The sequence below is a fragment of the Alligator mississippiensis genome, chromosome 1, assembly GCF_030867095.1.
Source record: "Alligator mississippiensis isolate rAllMis1 chromosome 1, rAllMis1, whole genome shotgun sequence".
NCBI classification, from domain to species: domain Eukaryota; kingdom Metazoa; phylum Chordata; order Crocodylia; family Alligatoridae; genus Alligator; species Alligator mississippiensis.
The window spans coordinates 458,640,314-458,654,511 of NC_081824.1; the positions used below are offsets into that span (position 1 = coordinate 458,640,314).

The window sequence follows — 14,198 nt, forward strand, 5'->3', positions numbered from 1 at the left end:
GTCAGTAATCAAATTAAGTAGCCCATCTCCTACCTCTTCAGCACCTTGTTTGAAATAAGGCTGGGATCCTTTGTCCCAGTCCCAGCGTTCTCATGGAGATCCTTGGCCAAGGGTCTTGGAGCTGAACAGCCATTACAGTTGAATTATTCAAACGCTGCAACTTCAGAGCTTCAAGCTTGGAGCTAAGAGCCCTTGGCATCACTGAGAAAACAGAGCACAACTGTGCACTGCTGTATACAGACAGGTCAAAAACCAGTTCAAAGCACAACCTTGGGGTTCATTAAAAAGTTCTCTGCAAGTTTAATTAGCTGTTGGCCAACTTAAAAAAAACCCCAAAAGACTAGCCAATGGTTTGATAGAATTTCATCAGAAAGGTTTCTGAGACCCAGGCTGGAATTTCAGTGCCACACACCATCCCATGCTAGCCAAGTGCCAGGCTTAGGGCACTCACTAGATTTGGAACGAGTCCTTGAAGCTGGCTCTCCCACATCTCAGCAGAAATCACCAGGCTGGAGAGGATTCCAGTGTGTGTGTGATATACACCACTCTCTCGCTATATAATCTCACTCATTTACATGACTCTTCAGCTCTGATCATTTATTAGCTAGAAAAATCTTCTCTCCCAAGCTGAGTGATCAGTGATTTCTGAAATCTGTTAGTGAATGCATCTTATTAATACATTTCTGATTACTTCACTATGCTGGGTTACCCAAGATGACTGTTTTATAGCATATGATCCTTTGTTTGATGGAGTGATAGAAGTGTCCATAATTTGTTGTAATTATAATTTGCTCTATGTTCATATTGTTAGTTAGATTTTAACAAAAATAGATGTTGTTCAATAAACTTAATGCCTAAGAATATTAGGGAGTTTTACCCTCAAATTGTGTATCACTTGGCTGCTGGAACAATTTGAGTTCCTCAAACAACAAGCACTTTGGGGCCGATTCATAGCCTGTCTGAAGCAACAAGCTTCAATTGGGCTTAGAATTGGGACTTGCGGTAAATGCTGTTAATATTCAGCTAACGCTGGTGAGAACATGTACTGTTAAAGGTAACAAGAACTAAGCTGCTAAGTATACTTGCTATTTGCTTTTGTTTTTTTGCATTTTCCTCTTCTTGTACTTGTGTTTGCAAATCCTCATCTGAGTGCACAATTCAGAATCCATCTAGCATCTATCGTGCAGACATGGAATGAGATAATCAGCTTGTTAAAGAACACAATTGGGATCAACGAGACCTTGTTTCTAGTTCTGCCTCTGCCCAACACCTCCTGAACAAACACAGACAATTCACGCTGGCAGAAATTTCAAACCCGGATTGCTTGCAGTGGATGCCAAACTCTGTTTAAGCACCTAAATGGAAGCTCAGACTTCCATAAATCCATTCACTCATTTATAAAGGGGCTCTTAGCTTTAGGTATCTGTGTTTGAAAATTGTGACTTATGCTGTGCCTCAGTTTCCTTGTCTATAAAAACTGAGATGTTTCTGCCCGGCTACCACAGAGGGACATCGTGAGAAATTTAGTTTATTTCTGTCTAACTTGCTTTTAGATTTTCTGATGGAAGATACTATAGAAATTCCAAATTTTGTTCATAAAAATTGACCAATACACCACTTGAAATGCTGCCCCTTCTCTATGCTGTGCTGCTGCTCCATTTCATTCATTTCCACTTTTTATTCCAAGGAAGCAGGTGTGTTTCTACCCTCCCATCACGCTCTGGTCATTCTTTCAAAGCTTCTTTTCAAAAAGACTGCACGTATTGAGTTGGATTTCTACCAGGAAGGGTTAACAAATGGCAGATTAAGTGACAACACAGAAAAGAATTTCAAGCATGTGTAATACTTGCTTAAGAGTTCAGTGTGGAGCCTTGGGATCATAGTGGAAAGGAATCAGGACTCGTGGTAGAGGTGATATCTGTTATTAGACCAACTAGATTTTTGCAAAAAAAATTCTTTAATTGCAAGCTTTTGAGCAACCTGGATACTTGGGGTCATAGCAGCACTCTACGCAGGAAAGTCCAGGAATTCAGCGGCAAAACAGACACCAATTCAAGGTGAATACCTGGGCCCTGACAATGGAGCACATTGACATTATGTAGCTCTGTAAAACAAGCTCAGGCACAGCCTTGTGAAAGAGTGCAGGATGTTGTGTGTTCTTACTTCTTGGGTTTCCATTTCCACCCTCTCCCATAGCATGGAGGGAGAGGTTATTTCAGATTAACCAGGATTTATCCCACGCCAGCTGTGTAAGCATGCTGTAACAGAAGATCACCTGAACCAATATAATCCTCTCCATTTACAAACAAAACAAGACATCCACATTCATCCTCTTCGCTATATTAAGCTACAAGAGGGAGAAAGCATTTTATCCATCTAATTCTGTAGATTATTTAAGATTTGCAATCAACTGGCTGAAATTCAGTTCTTTTTTAGAGGCACAGTCTTGTAAATCTGTTATTTCTGTCCTTCTGATAAGCTACATATTTTAAGTATGCCCCAGTTATAACATGAGAAAAACACCCAGTGCCTTGTGAATGGGAGTACTTTAGCCAGTGTTGACCACTTGTGAAAATCCCACCCAAGGCATCTAAGAGTTTTCTATTTTTCTTTAACAATCTTTTTATGTGGTTGCAATAAAAGAGAAATAGATCCCCCTCCGCTTCTCCAAGGGTGCTGCATAAGTAAGTCTGTAATTTGGCTAATACAAAAATTACACCAGTTGGCTTCTCTCCTGTACAACTTTCCTCACCCAGCCTTAACAGTACCTCAACTGCAGAGCTTTCAAACATCTCGGATGAAAGTTCACAGTTCAATAAAGAACATAAGAACATGCTGCAACGCTTAGGTGCCTTGATACACAAAGTATCATAAACATCTAGAAACTAGGAAAGAAAATGCCCTTGACGTCTTAGATTCACTGAATGTGACATATTCGCATGTCAAGGCTCCTAGTCTCCTCTGACTTCTATCGGTCTAATCACTGACTTTAAAGCAGTTATTTACCCATTTAAGAGGAAAATAAGGATCGTTAACTCTTCTGTTATAAAATTATCATCCGTGCTTTGAACTCATTGAGCCAAATTCTTCCTATTATTTCAGGAGAGTTACTGTACAGAAAAGCGTGTCTCTCTACTATATTAAGATCATATTAGTTAAAGATGAAATGTGACCTGTGACTTACTTTAAAAACACAATCATCCCACGAAGGCTATAATTACGAGTGCTCTTTGTGCAACCAACTCTGCAGGGAAAAATAACCAATTTTACTTTATGCAGTGGGTATTCAGGAAAGCAGGCTGAAAGGAAATAAATGAAGAATAAGCATCAAGGTGGTTGATACATCTGTGCTGTATTTGAATGTCCTTAAAAACAAGTAAAAGTAAAATGGGACTGTAGTTACAACCCCAGGTATGGTACAAGTACAAGCATGTCTGCATTGAAGTTACTTTTCTTTATTCACTGTGATACATTCAAACAGAAGTGCTCCTGATAACAGCTATAAAGTAACCTAAAATAAAAAAGGCAGAAGTCTGTCAAATACATACAGTAATTATTCATATTTTAAAGCATTAGTAACTGCTTGTATCCAAGTGCACCAAAAACCCACCTATGGGTCCCATGGTTTTGAACACTGCACTTAACAGAAACCTGCTCTAGCAAAACTGGTGTTCAGGACTAGAGTTAAGGCCTTCCAAAGAATAAAGCACCATCAGCCATGTGTTTGCTGACACCATAATAATTACTAACTTGAAAAAGATAAGGTTTAACTGAAATAACATTTTCCTAAAAAGCACAGGAGAAACCTACCTAGACTCATTCTTGCTCAACTCAGGCACTTCACACTAGAGGGCTGCTCTTTGCGCATGTAACATCTGTGCAATGCATAACTTGGGGAGCTACAGAGGTTGGCAGGAGATGGGTGTAATGGAATCTAGACTACGAGACAGCGTCTACCTTCCTGTTTAAAAAAGTAGCTATGTGCTGCCATAATACCTGCCTAAAAACGTGACTGAGATGCAGTGGCACAATCAACCTGAGAAACACTGTGTCCAAAGTTTTTTGATTTATCCACATTTTTGGCTGGATTTTCCCAATTTCTAAAAATGTAGCTTTTGTTTTAATTATGACCTTGTTCTTGTAAAAGTCACTAATGTCTGTAAGAAACACCAGCCATCATTTCGCTCCAGTATAGCTGCTGACCTACTGAATTTCATGTGTCAAGAACTAATTGTAATGTGCAGTTTTCAAAGGAAACTGCCCCAAATAGTGCAAGAAATCAGAGGTTTAGATGCTATATAAGTTACACTACTAAACTGAGATGGCAGATATACATACCAACCTCAGTAACAATACCTTTACCCATATAGCTATGGAAACAGATGTAAGGACACAGATCAAGGGATGAAATGATATAACATCCTCATCCTCTCTTTTTTTCCCAAACTTACAACTAATAATTTAAGTAGCCAGCAAGACAAAAGATGTTTCTCCTTCCCTCCCAAAGAGCTTGCATTGCTGGAGGGGACGCTAATGTGAGAAACCTTCCATAATTAAAGATCTAGATAAGTTACAATAGGAAATAAAACTTTACCCCAAGACCATCTACACTGGGTATTTCTAAGGTCCCTGCTGGATTGAAAACTGGGGCCCAGATGTTGTAAAGATTTAATCACATTCATAACCGCTTATACAAAGAGAAATCAATGGGGCTGCTCACATGACTACATGGTATGTGCATCCTTATTAAATCTTTGTAGGACTGTGCTCTATATGTTTTTAATGCTGCTAATAAAGCCTCAAATCACTCAAGCAGAAATGTAAAACCTCATTGATTTATTTACCCTTTATGCTCTTTGCAAGGTGCTCAACTTCCACTGTACAAGAACTACCCTTCTCACAAACTAATAAAACACTGCAATGTTTGAATTGCAAGCACCAGAGGAAGGGGTAGACCCTGAACACTCCCTTTCCAGCCCCAAAATCCTATTTTCATTTAAAATTTCAGATCAAAGCATTTCTGCTAACCTTGGGATTCATTACAGCAAACATATGCATGAGATAGTCAACAGCATCCCTTTTGTCTAACTTTTTGGACACAGGTTAGATTTTGTATTACCACTTCCCAAATTAAGCAAATTGCTAGAACTACAAAGTAAGCAGCTTCACCTCCCCCTTCCCTCCCCCCATGGGTTTTTTCCCCTTCCACATTTTCTAACCACAATTCTTGTCACACAATCGCCTTCCAAAGTGGTTTGACTGTAATGTTATCAAACACATCCTGGTGTTTCAGAACAGACTCGCGCACATTTGCAACAGACAAATTGGTAGCTTTTCCTCAGAAAGGTAATTAAGACCTGTAAGTGCTGTGCTTTCTGGGAGGTTTATGGTCTCTATCCCTCCCTACAGTCAAGGTAGTTGCCTTTGATCCAGTAACAGATCTGTGCATATTTGAGGGGCGTGATGCGAACCGCCACATTGAAATCCTGTGGGGTGCCGTTCATGTCCACCCACTGATGGCCTGAAAATATCCCAATAATTTTACGCTCCCATTTATGATGTTGTCTCTTCCACATCCTCACATATACCCCAGACCCGCTTGCACCTGGCTGGGCATCGCACTGCTGATACAAGAGGTCGTATGTTTCATCTTTGACGTCACAGAATCGGTAAACCAGATTTCCTGGCCGATCGTTGTCATAACCAGAGAAATGAATCCTCCCTCCAGGCAGGTGTCTAGCTGGTGGGCTCACACCTATCTTCATAAATTTTCTTTTGTGAGGCTTCTTGAGCTCCAGCAGGGCATAATCATAATCCATGCCAATATCATTGGCATTTCCTTTGATCCATCCTTTGGGGACATGTGTCCGTTTCACACGGATCCACTGGAATTTCATTTTCTCAGGCATTTTGGACCTGGTGATATTAGCACCTCTGCTGCCATCTTTTAGTTTGGGTTTCAGGAAGCCCACCCTCAGTTTTTGGGCTCCTTTGACGTAACTTTTGCCATCGTGGATGCAGTGAGCTGCAGTAAGGACGTGCTTTTCTGCCACCAAAGTTCCTGTGCAACCTGTGGACAGCTTCACCGATGTGGAGAATGGGTAATTTAACAAGAAGTCCTTCCCAAAAATGCTGAACCTACTGTCGTAGCCATAGATCTGCCTCTTTGTTCGAGATCTACTTTGCGACCCATCACTACTGCTGCTGAGAATGTAAATGCCTACTTCCGTTTCAGTAAGACTACCGTTGGAAAACAAGGTCTCATACGACAGGTAATCCTTCACTTCTTCGTAAGTTGGCAGCCGGGAACGCTTGTGGCACTCGGGCCCACAAGGTGATACTACTTCCAGTTTGGGTTCTGCATCAAACTGGGGTTTGTCCAGATTAAGAGTTGACTGAGGCAGGACGACTGGCACTTTGTAGGCTGGCCAGGTAGGCTTCCAGTGAGAACTGGAGGACATGACGTCCTTAACAGTGCAGAGAAGGAAGATTATAGTTGGCACTTGTGCCATGATGAATATGAATCTGGAAGAAGGAAAAAATATATATATGTAAAACTCCAGTTACTATGGAAAACAGGTAAGATTCATTCACCACTGCAAAACAAGAGTTTGCTCACCAAACAAATACATTACCATTGCTCTGAAAAGTTTATCCCTATTTAGGGTCAAGGTCCTGGTCCCACTGAAATCAGAGGAAAAATTCCTGAGCGAGCTGTCGGAGAAAGTAAAAGTCCCATAGCGTGCATCACAACTCAAAAAAGCATGAACTTGACCTTGGAGATACTTATGTGATTGCCCTGAATGTCAAGTAATTCAATTAAAAATAAAAAAGTGATGTGTATAGAAAACAGTTTCACATCAGACATCCAAGATCACACAGATGCTTTACAAAAATAGTGCCTGCCCAAAAGCCGCTCTGCAGAAAAGGACCTGGGGGTTACAATGGACAATTGGCTGAATATGAGCCAACAGCATGCCTTTTTTTGCAAAGAAGGCTCAATGCATACCGGGCTGCATTGGTAAGTGTGCTGCCAGCAGATCGAGGAAAGTGATTCTTCCCCTCTATTCAGCACCAGTGAGGCCACATCTGGAGTACTGTGTTCAATTTTGGGCCCCTCACTACAGAAAGGATGTGGACAAATTGAATGTGCAACAAAAATGGTGCGGGGCTGGGGCACAAGACTTACTGAGGGAACTGGTCTTATTTAGTCTAGAGAAGGGGAGGCTGAGAGGGGACTTAATAGCAGGGCTGTGCAAGGCTTCAGACAGAGCTTCGGATCCGGAGAAGCTTTGGATGCTTTGGGGTCCAAAGCAGCACATCCGGGTCGAAGCGCTGCCTTGTTCAGCTTCCCAGGGCGGTTCGTAGCCGCCTCCAAGATCCGACCATAGGATATAATGGGGAAACAATAAAATATCTATAACTTTGTTGTTGTTTGTTCGATTTGGATGAAAGTTTTTGAGATGGTAGACTCTGCAGAGGGGATGAAGCCTGCCAAGTCTCAAGAAGATTGGTGCAGGGGTTTGGGAGGAACGGCACCCCAAATTCCTGAAAGCAAAACTCCTGTCACATCTACATGTTACAACACAGGGGGGTCAAAACTGCAGGGCTGGTAGCTCTTACTGAGGCCACAAAGCTTGCCAAGTGTCAAGAAGATCGGTGCAGGGTTTGGGGGGAACTGCCCCTCAAGCTGCGGACAAGCAAAGCTGGTGCCATGGGTGCTGTGGGACTGACTATCTGTCCTGGGGTGGGGAGGGAGACACTGCTGCAGGCCTGGCTGCTAAGCTGCTGTGTTCCCAGTTACCAATCAATCGTGGTTCACACAGGGACCAGGGGACCAGCTCAATGCACAGGACCTGGCTACTACATAACGACTTAACGAGAATCAATTAGCACCTGCAAAACCAGGCTAAGGAGAGGAAAGACTCAATCCAGACAATCAACTGCCACAACCAAGACAGACACAGTCTTGGCACAAGTTTTGCCTGTCAGCAGCTAGGGGTGCAGGGCCCCAGGACCCCGCTGCACCGATCTCCTCCACAGCTGGCAGGCGTCACAGCAGGGGCCACCACCCCTGCAGCTGTCACCCCGCTCCACCTTAACACATTCAGTGTCACTCATGGCACCAGTTTTGCTTGTCTGCAGCTTGAGGGGCACTTCCCACCCAAACCCCTGCACCTATCTCCTTGAAAACTTGGCAGGCTTTGTGGTCTCAGTAAGAGCTACCAGCCCTGCAGTTTTCACCCCCCTGTGTTGTAACACACAGCTGTGACATGAGTTTGGCTTTCAAGAATTTGGAGTACAGTTCCCCCTGAACCCCTGCACCAAACTTCTTGAAACTTGGCAGGTTCCATGCTCTCAGCAGAGGCTACAATCCCTGGAAAATTCATCCAAATCGAACAAAAAACAACAAAGTTATAGATATTTTATTGATTCCCCATTATACCCTATGGCTGGATCTCCGAGGCGGCTCCGAAGCTTCGGCCGGATCGAGGCGGAAACCCGGTGTGAAGCTCCGGATCGGATCGCAGCCATCCGAAGCAGCCAGATCCGAAGCCGGATCAGATCGTTGCCAACTCATACAGGCCTGCTTAATAGCAGCCTTCAACTACCTGAAGGGGGTTCAAAAGAGGATGGAGCTGGACTGTTCTCAGTGGCGGCAGATGACAGAACAAGGAGCAATGATCTCAAGTTGCAGCAAGGGAAGTTCAGGTTAGATATTAAGAAAACCTTTCTTACTAGGAGGGTAGTAAAACACTGGAACAGGTTACCCAGAGAGGTGGGGAAGCTCCATCCTTGGAGGTTGTTATGACCCAGCTAGACAAAGTCTTGGCTGGAATGATCTAGTTCGGGAAGGTCCTGCTTTGAACAAGGGGTTGGGGAAGGGACCTCCTGAGGTCCTTCCCAACCCTAATTTTCTGCAATTCTATGAAGAGTCATGTTGCTGGCAACTGGGATTTTCATAGTCCCAAATATCCTTGGGTTACAGGATATTAGCTGTACATTGTAACAGCTACTGTAGGATGACATTTTCAAACTCAGATGCCTAAGGTTGGAAACTTAAAGCCCAATCTGGCCATGCACCTGCAAAATCAATGGCCTCTCTTTCAGAGGTCCTGAGTATCAGCAGCTTCCCACTGATGTCAATAGAAACTGCAAGCATTAAGCATCTTTGGAAATATAAATAGGCTATTAGCACAGAAATGTATTCAGAAGCTTCAAGTCTTGCTAAATACAGTTATTTCTTTACTCTAGAAACCTCTTGCTCTGCTGCTAGAGTCTCTCCACTTCCTTATGACCTGGGTTAAAGATACATCAAACTGAGGAATGGACAAACGCCAGGAAAATGATGTGACCTTAACAGGAGCATGAATTTACAGAACTGGCATTCTGGAGGTTTATTCCCCCTGTAGTATAAGGTAGAAGAAGGCTTTGCTCTGCCCCATAAGCTTGCACAATGCAGGTGAGAACTGCACGTGAGGAAGGGCAGCAGAGAGTTTATAGGCAGGATTCAGAGTTAACACACTGCCTCCCTCCACAGCCAATTAAAGTCATTAAACACGAACTAACCTCCTCCCAGCACAGAGGGGAAAATGATACTGTGAATATGTTGACAAACCGCAGGCAGAGGGCTTCGAGCAGCACAGAACAGCGTGCACTGGGATGAAGTCAGGGAAGTGCGTAACTTTAGTTTATTTGAAAATTAACCATACAGCTAAATCGCTGTGGGAGCTGGTGTTCTCTATGCAAGGAGACGGGCAGGCAGGTTCGCCTGCATACAAGGATTATTCAAACAAAACTTCACAATTATGTTGAGCTGACACATAGTTAAGCCCTGCTGAGGTTATACTGATAACGCTACATGATCATTCCTGAAATACCTCAAGCAAACAAACGACAAGAGACCATGCAGAAGGTGATCACAGCTAGCTAAAAACAAGAGAGCAAATTATTCTTCTTAACTCCTTCCAACGCAATTCTCTGTTTCTAAACTGTGCTGGGGAATAGCTCATGAACTATGGATGAAGGTACATACGTGAACAGTATGGTGTCTGATTCTAGTATTATGACTGGGTACTTGTATGATCATTTACCTATGGTTGGGCATTTTATTTATCCTAAGGGAGGCTAAGACAAAGGTAGGCAGAGTTCACCCCTGAGTGATGTAAACCAGCACAGAAATCTTCCGGTTTCCTACCATTCCCCCCTCCAAAATAGTGCATTATACCTGTAGATCTTAGAAGTGGTGGCCAAGGACAGGGCATAAGTGACACTACACACAGCTACAGAGAGGTGCTCAGATTGCCAGAAGGGACAGGTGAGTATGTGTGGCAATATTTCTCGGTGTCAAACATGATTCGCGTCAAAAGGTGTCAGTGCTGAGCTCCTGCCCTTTGAAACATGATGACAAAGAGGACACAATTTATGATGAAGAGGACTCTATATGGAAATGCTTAGTGGTTTCCCCGGTGGGAACAGAAAACAGGTGTCATCATGATCAGACAATGCTTAATGCAGCGGTTCTCGACCTTTTTATACGCAAGACACCCCTTAGGCCTGACCCACCCTTCAGAAAATGCCAACTCGTCCCTTTCACTCATTTTTCGACTATGGAAAAATAATACAGCAGTTGTTCTGTTGCAAAGAACTAAGAAAGACCACAACAGTTCATAACGTTTCTAATACTATGGATTCCTATTTGAAATCCCCCATGTTTCAGGGATGGATTTGGTAGCTGTGTTGGTCTGAGACAAAAAAGAAATACAAAACTTTGTGCAAAATGAAGTTTACCTGGGGGAACTTTTTACCACCTTTCATTTTCCCTGACCCCGTGGTGCATGTGCCTGAAAGACTGCAGAAAAAGATGGTTATTTTTGTGTGATTTCTAAGTTGGTTTAATAAAAGGTATCATCTCTGAACCAAGAGTTCTTGAGTTTTGCATTTCTATTTGAAATCCCTGTGTTCATCTTGTGAATCATGTTTGTACACCTAACAGCGCTAACATTGTATAGCGCCCTCAAGGGACCCCAGGGTGCCATAGGACCCCAGTTGAGAATCACCAACTTAATGACACATATCCCATTACTGAAATGGTGCACTGCTGTGCTTCTTTTGTTTCTCACACATACCCTTGCATCAACGGGACGGTTCCTCCTATAAACCATTACTTGCACAAAGCTGTTTCCCTTCTGCCTGTAAATACAGTTTCAGGCAGTAGAGGGCAGCCCCCCAGCGAGGAGAACTCCATGCCTGTTGGAACTCATCCCCTAGAAAACTTTGCAAAAGTATGGATCGCATCTGTGTGGCTCCCAGCTCTTTGAAACTGGGCTTTACTCCAATGCACACCTTTGGATAAAGCTATCTATAACCTTTCCCTGACATTTTAAGGCCTTAACACTGTCCAATCACTGTGTAGATACACTGGATGTAAAGGTCATTTCATCAGCTACTACTTTTTTATTGGCTCAGTTCTTATGAAAAAAAACATTAATAATGCAACAGGGGAAAAAAAAAAAGAAATAAGTTTCTGTCTTGGATTAGAAGCCAAGCACCAGTTACCGGTATCAGAGCATCAACATGAATCCGTGCAATTAATTATGTTTCCACATAACATATTATTGTTTCCTTTTTAAATAAGCTTACTTTGGCGTACAAGTACAAGTTCTGTATCATATCATTTCTGTATCATATCATATTCTGGAATATTTTTTTAAAATTCTCCGAGGGGAAAAATGGTTATTTTTAAATTTTCCAGATGTTCCCAAATTCTGTGGCCCACGGCATAATGCCACGTATATTTTAAGAGAGCCTATTACTGACCTTTTCATTTCTAGTTATGAAGTAGACTAGTAGGTGAAATGTTCTGTACTACACTGGGTAGTAATTATGTTTCACTAATTATTTCATGAGCAACCCTGAAAGACATCTGAAGGTCAGAAAGGGGGGGGACGGGACTTTTTTTTGAACAGTTTGTGTGAAATGACAGCAGATATATTATGATACAATTAGACTGCCTTGCAATACAGAGGGGTTATACTGTGGTAGCTATTGTTTCATTTTAATTTAAATCATGTCGTAAACATAACATACCTTGGACTTAATACAAAGCACTGCTTTGATGGGCAAGATAAAAAGTGGGCTGTACATTATTGTACTTGATAATGGAATTAAAATTGGTCTGGGAATGGAAACACTGACAGCTACCCTGGGGGTCAGCACACTGCTACAACGCTGCAGGCATACTTTCCTGCTGCAAAAGGCATTCATGCCTTGAAAAAATGTTGGTGGAAGAGAACTGCCTTGTTCAGAATGTGCATGAATCATATTCTGAAAAGCAAGTCATTTTTTGGAAGCCTGCAGTGTTTAGAGGGTGGTTCTTGCAATAGGCTATTAAATGAAAATAAATCCTGGAACCTACGGTGTGAAATCCTGTGCACAGAATAGTCTCCATTACACTATGAAATGAAGGAAGTTTTTCCATAGTGCTGGAGGCCGGAATGATTAATGTGGCCAAAAAAAGGGCCCTACCTCAAACCAAATTACAGAGGTGCACCAAATTACTGCTACCGCTGTGCCAAAATACCTAAGCTGCTTTTCTTAGTCGCAGAACCTGTTAAAACACAGCCAAACTAACTGAGCCGTGCTTAAGAAACGAGAGGCTCCAACTGCAATTAAATTCCAGCGTGTGCATGCTCCGTCAGTGACACTGAACACGCTCGAGTGGCCAAATAAAGTTTCGCTCACTCTATCCTTTCCCCACTACTCAGAGGGTTGTAGGAAGAGATGTGATGGAAAACCTGAAACACATTTTGATCCTTTCAGGCCAGGGGTATCTGCCAACACATACAGAAGCACAGTGGGTATTCTGGCACGTGCTAGAATGACAGATGCACACAAAAAGACATAGATCGCACTTATATTTTTACTAGCTGGTCTGATTTCTTTCTCCGTCTATCGCTATTCAATAGTTTTCCTTTTCTTCATTGGGTTTGTCATTGCATCCCATGCAGTTATGTGATTCTTGTCTAAACAAGCAAATTGCAAAGGGAGGATACAGTGATAACTGATAAGCAACAACCATCAAGTCGTGTGCCAGCAGTTACTCCAGACCAGCGGTTCTCAAACTCTTTTTTCCTTCGCGGACCACTGCAAAACTGCTGAGCGTCTTGGCGGACCGCTGAGTAAACTTTTCTTTTTCTGTTCTACAAATCAAAGCACACGGCTCCTATTTTAATATCAGCAGTCTTACCTTCCTGATGCGACGGGCGTGTCTGGTTTTTGGGGCAAAACTCTGGGAAGTCGGGCGCAACGTTCGGCAGCTTTAGCCTCAGGTCGCCTTTCTGCGGACCGCCCGAACGAGCAGCGCTGGCGGACCCCAGGGTGAGACCCTCTGCTCTAGACGGGATCCCAGGGGATGCTACCGAGGCTGCCCATCTGCCTCTTCCTCAGCCCCCGGCTCCAGCAAACGCCCCGAGCCTCAGCAGCCCCTTCACATACAGGGAACCTGACGTCTCACTTCTTTTTCTTTAAATAAAAGTTATCTGCACTGGAGGGCTGACGTCTCGGGGACCTCTGGCTACCTCCAGCGCCCCGGGGGTGTCAGCTTGACGCCGCTCTTCCCTGGAGATGCTCTGCCAGCCCGGGGGTCTTTCCAAATGCCCCAGGCTGGGCAGTCCTTGCAGGCCTGTTTTGTCTAACCAAGCGATGCTGCTGGCACTGCCCGCATTTAGGCAGTTCATAACCAGCAGCTGGAAATCCCTCCCACCCACCCCCAAAAAATGACTGCACTGGGTGCTGAGCACCCCGCGGAGCACCGCACATCTGCCCCGGGGAGAGGGACGCGCCGCGCCGCGCCGGGACTCACCCTGCCATCGCCGCCGGCCCGACCCCGCCAGCTCCGCGCCGCCGCCTCGCAGGTGCCGGGCTGCAGCGCTCTGCCGCCGCCCCGCAACCCCGCCCGGCCCCGGCCCCGGCCCCTGCCCGGCCCGCCCTGCCCCGGCGGCGCAGGCGCCACGTGAGCCCCCGCGTCCCGCCCGCGGCTCCGCGCAGCCCTGCCCTGCCCTGCCGAGCCCCCGCTCGGGCCCAACTCAGCCCCCACTCCCCTCGCACGGGGTCCAGCTCCTTCGGCCCCACTGCAAGGCCGTGCCAAGCCCCCGCTTCCCCTGGGCTTGCTAACGCGGGTTGAGTCAGTTCGGGGA

General features: G+C 44.3%; 1 protein-coding gene across 2 annotated transcripts; it reads right to left on the reverse strand.

Annotated features, from left to right (window-relative positions):
- Positions 1-3,332: 3,332 nt before the first annotated feature.
- Positions 3,333-13,962, reverse strand: PRSS23 (serine protease 23). Of its 2 annotated transcripts, none has more exons than XM_014605893.2 (2): positions 13,865-13,962; positions 3,333-6,525 (listed from the first exon to the last, which is right to left on the reverse strand). In XM_014605893.2, exons 1-2 carry the CDS (start codon positions 13,870-13,872, stop codon positions 5,394-5,396), a joined length of 1,140 nt encoding a protein of 379 aa, XP_014461379.1. In that variant the 5' UTR covers positions 13,873-13,962; the 3' UTR covers positions 3,333-5,393. The 2 variants fall into 2 exon arrangements, with proteins under 2 accessions (XP_014461379.1, XP_019343808.1); XM_019488263.2 differs by lacking the exon at positions 13,865-13,962 and adding an exon at positions 13,250-13,714.
- Positions 13,963-14,198: the final 236 nt, after the last annotated feature.